This window comes from Cebus imitator, unplaced genomic scaffold, assembly GCF_001604975.1.
Source record: "Cebus imitator isolate Cc_AM_T3 unplaced genomic scaffold, Cebus_imitator-1.0 Scaffold18, whole genome shotgun sequence".
Taxonomy (NCBI): Eukaryota; Metazoa; Chordata; class Mammalia; order Primates; family Cebidae; genus Cebus; species Cebus imitator.
Window position 1 is genome coordinate 7,311,423 of NW_016107333.1, and position 9,253 is coordinate 7,320,675.

The 9,253-nt window shown below is 37.4% G+C and overlaps 1 protein-coding gene across 1 annotated transcript in view; it reads right to left on the reverse strand.

The window, feature by feature from the left end:
• The window catches only part of ITCH (itchy E3 ubiquitin protein ligase), a 144,997-nt gene that overhangs the window by 27,003 nt on the left and 108,741 nt on the right, over positions 1–9,253 (reverse strand). The window contains exons 16-21 of the mRNA XM_017511319.2: positions 8,881–8,893; positions 8,712–8,800; positions 5,192–5,280; positions 3,259–3,418; positions 2,642–2,775; positions 2,159–2,299 (exon numbers count right to left, since the gene is read on the reverse strand). Coding sequence (XP_017366808.1) covers positions 2,159–2,299; positions 2,642–2,775; positions 3,259–3,418; positions 5,192–5,280; positions 8,712–8,800; positions 8,881–8,893 — 626 coding nt within the window. The remainder of the gene's footprint in view (positions 1–2,158; positions 2,300–2,641; positions 2,776–3,258; positions 3,419–5,191; positions 5,281–8,711; positions 8,801–8,880; positions 8,894–9,253) is intronic.

The window sequence follows — 9,253 nt, forward strand, 5'->3', positions numbered from 1 at the left end:
AACAAGAGCAAAACTCTGTCTCAAAAAAAAAAAAAAAAGAATTAGAAAACATCATTTTAGTTTTAAATTTTATGCAACCTTATGATATGGATTTGCTCTGTGTCCCCACCCAAATCTCATCTTGTAGTTCCCATAATTCCCATGTGCTGTAGGAAAGAGCCAGTCGGAGATAACTGAATCATGGGGGTGGGTTTTTCCCATGTTGTTCTCAGTATAGGTCTCGCAAGATCTCATGGTTTTAAAATGGAAGTTTCCCTGCACAAGCTCTCTCTTTGCCTGCTGCCATTCATGTAAGATACGACTTGCTCCTCTTTGCCTTCTGCCATGATTGTGAGGCCCCCTAGCCATGTGGAACTGTAAGTCCATTACAGTTTCTTTGGTAAATTGTCCACTCTCAGGTATGTTTTATCAGCAGTGTGAAAACAGTAAATTGTTACCAGGAGTGGGGTGATGCTGAAGATGCTGAAAATGTGGAAGCAACTTTAAACTGGGTAACAGGCAGACACTGGAACAGTTTGAAGGGCTCAGAATAAGACAGGAAAATGTGGGAAAGTTTGGAACTTCTAGAGTCTTGCTGAATGACTTTGGCCAAAATGCTGATAGCAATATGGACAATAAAGTCCAGGCTGAGGTGGTCTCAGATGGAAATAAACTTTTTGGGAAACGAAGCAAAGGTGACTCGATATGTTTTAGTAAAGAGACTGAGGCATTTTGCCTCTGCCCTAGAGATTGGTGGAACTTTGTACTTAAGAGAGATGATTTACGGTATCTGGCAGAATAAATTCCTAAGTAGTAAAGCATTCAGCAGGAGACTTGGGTGCTGTTAAAGACATTCAGTTTTATAAGGGAAGTAGAGCAGTCTGACAATGCAATAGAAAAGAAAATCTTATTTTCTGATGAGAAATTCAAGCTGGCTATAGAAATCTGCATAAGTAATGAGGAGCCAAATGTTAATCCCCAAGACAATGGGGAAAATGTCTCCAGGGCATGTTAGAGGTCTTCATGGAAGCCCCTCCCATCATAGGCCCATAGGCCTATGAGTAAAAAATGGTTTTGTGGGCTTGGCCCAGGGTCCCCATGCTGTGTGCAGTCTAGGGACTTGGTGCCCTACGTCCCAGCTGCTCCAGCATGACTAATAGAGGACAAGGTACAGCTCAGGCTGTTGCTTCAGAGAGTGGAAGACCCAAGCCCTGGCAGCTTCCACATGGTGTTGAGCCTCCAGGTGCACAGAAGGCAAGAAATGACCTTTGGGAACCTCTGCTTAGATTTCAGAAAATGTATGGAAATGCTTGGATGCTCAAACAAAATTCTGCTGTAGGGGCGGGGCCCTCATGGAGAACCTCTGCTAGGACAAAGTACAACTCATCTTGTAGCTCTAACAATTCCCATGTGTTATGAGAGAGACCCAGTAGGAAGTAACTGAATCATGGGGGTGGGTTTTTCCCATGCTGTTCTTGTAATAGTAAGTCTCACACAAGATCTCATGATGAGGTATTTTTTGTTGTTTTTTTTTTTGAGATGGCGTCTCGCTCTGTCACCAGGCTAGAGTGCACTGGCACAATCTCAGCTCACTGCAATCTCTGCCTCCCAGGTTCAAGCAATTCTCCTGCCTCAGCCTCCCAAAGTGCTGGGATTACAGGTGTAAACTACCATGCCCAGCCAATGATGATGTTTTAAAAACAGCAGTTTCCCTGCACAAGCTCTTTGCCTGCTGCCATCCATGTAAGATGTGACTTGCCCCTCCTTGCCTCCCACCATGATTGTGAGGCCTGCCATGTGGAACTGTAAGTCCATTAAACATGTTTCTTTTGTAAATTGCCCAGTCTTGGGTATGTCTTTATCAGCAGCAGGAAAGTGGACTAATATATCTTACAATATTCCCTGTGAAAATATCTGAATATATGAGATTATTTTAAATGACTTGTTATACAGTATAGTGCTTACAGAACTGATGTTTACAAGAGTGACCCTGGATGACTTTTATCCTTTAAACTCTTTTAAAAACACTTTAAAAGACTCTTTTTAGAAATGAAAAATGACTGCCTACATAGGATAATGATTAGCAGGGAGATAAATATTATTTTTGTAGATATTAGTAAGCAATTATTAATGTGCTGTAGTTCAACAAAAAGTGAAATGTGAAAAGGAGCACTCTCACCTGATGTATTCCTCTTTATTTTCTTCTGTTACAAGAATATTGCCACCATTGGGTTTCAGATCATGACTCTTAATTTCACCCAGAATTTCTTTGTCAACGGAGAAGTACATTTCCAGACCACATTCCTCAATATTGTTTTCTCTGCACAAATGAAATTAGCACTATGTGTTATATCCACCAATTCAATCATAATTTATAAGTTTTTAACTAAAGGCCCATGTTCTTAAATAATTAATAACATTAATATTAAGCTGTAACATTAAAATATGAAGAAAATGGAAGATTCTATTCTAAGGTCAACATATTATTGCCAAAGATTTAGGGTATATTTTTGTAAAATTTATCATGTTGAATAAAAACACAGGTTTGATATACAGATCATTTAAATGTAAACCAATTATGTGCTTACAGTTTAAGTTACCAATACCACATGGAACGCATATAAACTATATTTTAATAAATTACATGGAAAAAGAAACTTACTTAACCCAGATGAGAGAATTATAAAATTCTGGATCAATAGATTCTAAATCCTTGAGTCCAACTGGTTTGTTCAAGATACGCTTATAGAATGGTAAAGAAAAACCTGTGTCTATGAATTTCCCATGGAACAGAGCCTATAAAAAAAGGAAACAAGACCACTTACAATAATTGTACAATAATCATTTTATTTCAATATGTTAGATGAATTCTTCATTTATAAATGCTTCCCTGGTGGGGCACAGTGGCTCATACCTGTAATCCCAGCACTTTGGAAGGCTGAGGCAGTGGATCACCTGAGGTCAGGAGTTCAATACCAGCCTGGCTAAAATGGTGAAACTCTTTCTCTACTAAAAATACAAAAATCAGCCAGGCATTGGTGCACACCTGTAATCCCAGGTACTCAGGAGGCTAGCCAAGGAGGCAGGGGTTATAGTGAGTGGAGATCGTGCCACTGCACTCCAGCCTGGGCGACAGAACAGGACTATGACTCAAAAACAAAAAATAAAACAAAACCAAGAAACACTTCCCTTTAACCTGTATGACCTGTTATGGTACCTACAAGAAAATTTAGTATTGCTGAATAAGCAAAGTAAACATAATTCTTGACCTGCACTTACCATGGCAATAAACCTGCCAATAAAACGAAAATATTTCAGGTGGTCTGGATTGATGTAAGAAGCAGGGTTTATCTGCAAGCAGTAGTTATCCTTCCCTGCATATTCAAACAGGCAATACATTGGGTTCAATACTTCATGTGACAAAAGAAAGAACCATTCTCTGAAATCAAAAGAAAATTTATGATGAAAAATCTTGTAGGTTACCATGCCAACAAATCAAAGAACAGTGCTATAAAGTTCTCAGGGTTCTATACCCCACAGCTAATGACAGTTTTCTAATCTCATGTTGATTTTTATTGCTTCTGTTCAAACTCACATATATTTTACAGGGACGGTAGCATACAACTTTCTACATTTCAAAGAATCTAAGACATCATTACACCTTTATGTGATGAACCGCTAAATAGTTTTTTCCCAACTTTAACTGCAATACATCTTAATTTCAGATATTATAACATGAAAATATTAGTCATAGAATAAATGAAATACTATTCATAGGCAAAATTAAAATTCACTATTGACCCATGTCAGTAGAGTAGCTGAATTCATTCTAATATGTCATCTAAGTCCCATAATAATCCCCATCAAGTGCCACTACTCCCTACACATTAAATGATTATGAAGAATCTTCCAATTTCACAGAGGCAGTAAAGCACTTAATTACAGCCACTCAAATATTAGAAAATGCTCTGAGAGACTATAAGTGAAAAACCGTGAAAATATGAACCAATATTAACATAAGATTATGGTTACTAAAACTACGTAATATGGGTGATCTAGGGCAATACATGTGGCATCAGCTTGTAATCTGGATCTCTTTTCCTGTTAGTTCATGCCTCTTATGATAAGTATATCTCATGATATACTTTAATATTGCCAGTTGATTTTCTTTTTAAGAATGAATTATTTTTCTCCTCTTGAACTGCCTTTAACTTACACAAAATTACGTTTCTACTCATATTTATTATTTATCTATAAATCATTAAATTGAAATCATTTTATCTGAACTCAGAAACACAATATAAATAAGAATTACTAAAATAAAATGTCAGCCCCAGTTAGTGAGTACGCGAAGACACAGACTCTGAACTAGGTCATTAATAAACAATATTTCTATACTTCACAATAATCCTAGAAATGTAGATATTACTATTCTTATCTTACAGATGAAAATATTTGCCCAACGTCACACTATTGGAAGCAGAAGAAAGATTCAAATCCAGTCTTGATCCCAAAGTCCTTGTCTTTGCACAATGCCATCTCTTTTTTTTTCTTTACTTTTGCACAATGCCATCTCTAGGCAAATTTTTAAGCTGGTGTGATATATTATTACGGAATAAGCAAAGCAGTTCTCACTTGAGACTATCTTCTAGGGACTGATTCCAAGCTCCAATATGAAGAAAGCAGAATTAAGACTTTCAACTCCTATTTCCTACAGCCTTCTATATTTTCATGACAAATATACTAATCTCAGTTGCAAACTGAGTAACTATTACCTGTATCAGTAATCTGTGGCGGGGGAAATTACCTGATCTCTATAAGGCCTTGGGTTTTCTGTGGAACAGACATGAGAGGTGGTAGGCTGAACAATGGTTACTGGTTAGATGATACAAAGATTGTATCCAGGCTCTACAACTTATTCTGTGCCTTAGGTGAGTCTCTAAGCCTCTTTGTTATCCTGTAAAATTCTATCTCACAAGGTTACCCTGAAGATTAAATGGGTGATGTGGGTGAAATAAATCACCTGTATATGACACAGAAAGTGCTGAATTAAATGTTTTTTGAAATTCTGTAGCTACAGCATAATAAAGGTATAATTTGATATATTTCATTTTCCTAAAATATAATAGTGAGAAAATAATACTTGCAAGCAAAGTGTAATGGTACCTTTGGAGGAAAGGAACTAAGTTCTGAGTATTCATATTATCACTACCTTGCTACACCTCCATAATCTAAACCTTCTTCTCCTGGAAAAATCACCCACAAACGTCTTCGCAGATCTTGGGGACTGAAGCTCATTATCTAAAAAACAATAAAGTAAGATAACTGGTGAAAAAAGCTATTGAAACATTGTCTACCACTTCTAAGTTTGACAACTCCTTCATTGTAGATAATTTAAATCTCCCATGACATAGAAAGGTGTTCATGGTCTAGTCAAAATCACACATACAGAAAATACATTATAGTAATGTTTAATAATATTTTCTTTATTATACACATCTATATTTTTATATACTTTATACGCGTGATTTTATTTATTTATTTATTTTTGAGACAGAGTCTCGTTCTTGTTGCCCAGGCTGAAGTACAATGGCATGATCTCAGCTCACTGCAACCTCCGCCTCCTGGGTTCAAGCCATTCTCTTGCCTCAGCCTCCCGAGTAGATAGAACTACAGGCATGCGCCACCACACCCGGCTAATTTTGTATTTTTAGTAGAGACGGGTTTTCTCCACGTTGGCCAAGGTTGTCTCGAACTCCTGACCTCAGAAGATCAGCCCACCTCGGCCTCTGAAAGTGCTGAGATTACAGGCATGAGCCACTGTGCCTGGCCGTGATTTTATTTTTAATGATGCTACTATTGACTTACCATGTTGCTTATATCAATTACTTACAACACAGATGGGCATGGTCAGAGGTTAGGTGGAGTTTTTCTGGTTTGGTTATTAAGTTTGATTTTGATTAACAGCCAAACGTATACATAACAGCTAACTGGCTAACCGAGAAATGAAAACCAGTGGCTGTAGAGAGACCCAGTTAACTCTGGAAACTCATTCTCAGTGGCAACCTATAAATACCTAGAAAAACTACTCAAATTTTGTGTCCCACTATAGGTGGTTAATAGGATCATTTTAATTATTTTTTTTTTCACTCAGAAAATGATTCAGTTCCAATGCAGGATCATCTTCGTATTTGAAGGACAGTACCATTACTGAGCTACAACAAATATGTCATTTGGTTTCCTGCCATGTAAAACTAATAATTTGACCAAAATTGTATGTGTATAGCACTGCATATATCAATTACTCTTAGGAAAAAAATACATAAGAACCTGGAAAGGGAGAAGTTGATATAATGCCTATACTTTATCAAGTGATAAGAATGAATTCTTGGGGATGGGGGGGAGAAAAAAAAGAATGAATTCTCACATATAAATATCCAGAGAGGATCAGTAAGTAACCTGTTTATGCCAAGGTTCTCTCAGTTCCCCCATAAAACTATCACATTTATAAATTCACATCCCACTCAAGCCAAAAAGTCCCACATGTAACAAAAAATTCTATGCTTATGATATGTGTATATGTTTATGCCAAGTATTCTACAAATAGTATAGGCTAGGTATATAGCAACCCAAATGAGAAATGTTACAAGGCAAAAACTATATTTAAATAATTCCTTTTAACAAATGCCTAATATGAAGGAAAAAACATTGTTTTCTCCTGTGTTTTCCCCCATAACCAGTTGTGCTATGTTAACAGATGAAACACCATCCAGAGCAATTTTATCCAACAGCTATCCAAAGAAAATCTGATGCTAATGCTAATTTTGCAATTAGTTTTGTTACTTTTAAGCAATTAAACTGTTCTTATGTTTTTCTTACCCCGTTATTTGATGGATGTCAAATCTAGGGTGACAATTTTAAATAACTGCTTTAGCACCATCTAGTCTGTTATTCTACAAAATACTTTAGGTTTCAAAGTCAAAAGATAAAGGAACAGTTTAACATGTTTTGCAACTTTCCAGTACTGGTACCAGCAAGTTGTTTCAAGAAACTCATCCAACAGAGTGATAATAGGATAGTTATGAACATAAAAATTAGAAATGGGCAAGGACTAGGGTGGGGAATGGCCTTTGATACTTAGATCAAGGAGATGACTCATAATTCTCTAAATGGCCTCAGTATAGCTCCAGTTCCCACTAAAACATTTTCTGCACCTAAATAGCAGGATGCCACCTGGCTTTTTCCTTTAATGTCAATAATTGAAGTTCTATTAGGAAATGAACAAAACTGATTCTGAAAGCAAGCAGCTAGCTACTATCAACTATCTCAACCTGTTTTCCCTTTGCATTCAGTTTCATACTTCTTAAAGCTGTAGTTGCTGCAATATCACTGGTGTCTGAAAATAAAGAATCACTTCCGCATCTGGTTATAAAATAAGGACTAACCAGATGTTTTCATTTTAAGAGATTTTTTCAGTTATTTTAATCTTCTATATAACACATTCACTTTAACATTAGTTGCAGTAGGTTATTAGTGATATCTGCAAGATAAATGTAAATTAACTGATCTTTTTTTTTTTTTTTTTTTTTATTATTTTTTTTATTTTTCTTTTTTTTTTTTTTTTTTTTTTTTTAAATTGATATGGAGTTTCGTTCCTTGCCCAGGCTGGAATGCGATGACGTGATCTCAGGTCACTGCAACTTCCTCCTCCCAGGTTCAGGTGATTCTCCTGAGTAGCTGGGATTATAGGCACCTGCCACCATACCCAGCTAATTTTTAAATTTTTTTTTTTTTTTAATTATTATTTTTTTGTTTTGTTTTGTTTTGTTTTTTGAGACGGAGTTTCGCTCTTGTTGCCCAGGCTGGAGTGCGATGGCGCGATCTCGGCTCACCGCAACCTCCGCCTCCTGGGTTCAGGCAATTCTCCTGCCTCAGCCTCCTGAGTAGCTGGGATTACAGGCACGCGCCACCATGCCCAGCTAATTTTGTATTTTTAGTAGAGACGGGGTTTCACCATGTTGACCAGGATGGTCTCGATCTCTTGACCTCGTGATCCACCCGCCTCGGCCTCCCAAAGTGCTGGGATTACAGGCTTGAGCCACCGCGCCCGGCCCTTAAATTTTTAATAGAGATGAGGTTTCACTATGTTGGCCAGGCTGATCTCGAACTCCTGACCTCACGTGATCCACCCGCCTTAGTCTCCCAAAGTGTTAGGATTACAGGCGTGAGCCACCATGCCTGGTGAGTAAATTAAGTTCTGAAGTTGTGTGAAAAGATCCACTGACTACTTCTGGAAACTCCTATCTTTTTTAGATACTGTCAACAATGACCAGTATAAAAAACTGGTTCTTTCCTGTATAAAAAAACAAATTTAATTGTGCTTATTATAAAAATCCAAGTAATACTGAAGCTAAAAAACAAAAAGTCTTCCCCTCTACTTTCTACACATCTGTTAATGTTCATATGGGTATTTCCAGACCTTTGGCTACCAAAAACCTATTATCTTACCTGTGCATTTCAAATCAAATACCAGTTTATAAATGGAAACCTGAAACACATAAACACACACACAACCTCTTAAGCCGTAAGGGGACTGGCAATGAGATCACACTTGAAAACTTCAAGGACTTCAACTCAAGAAGTTCCAAACTGTTCAGATTAAACTGCCAGCACCAGAAGCTGGTCCTAGGGTAGCAGCAAGGGGAAAAATTATTGAGTGAATGAAACAATACCTGTTGAAAGGAATCCTCAAACAATGTTTTTCTTGTCACTGTAATCTTTATGTGCTGTGGCATGGCCAGTTGCTGAAACAGAAGAATGACTTAAGTCAACTCTCACCATTAAATCAGCCTATCAAAAAATCAAAACGGCAAAGTTTTATTTACTTTTATCTATGCTTACAGAAACAATGTGACTATGGATATATAAATTTATATTCAATAACATTTACCAATGGATCTGAGTATTCATGCTAATTAGAGATTAACATATGAAAATGGGGCCAGGTGCAGCGGATCACAACTCTAATCTCAGCACTTTGAGAGACCGAGGCTGGCAGATCACGAGGTCAAGAGATTGAGACCAACCTGGCCAACACGATGAAACTCCACCTCTACTAAAATTACAAAAAGTAGCCAGGCATTGTGGTGTGTGCCTGTAATCACAGCTACTCGGGAGGCTGAGGCAGAAGAATCGCTTGAACCTGGGAGGTGGAGGTTACATTGAGCTGAGATTGTGTCACTGCACTCCAGCCTGGGCAATAGAGCAAGACTCC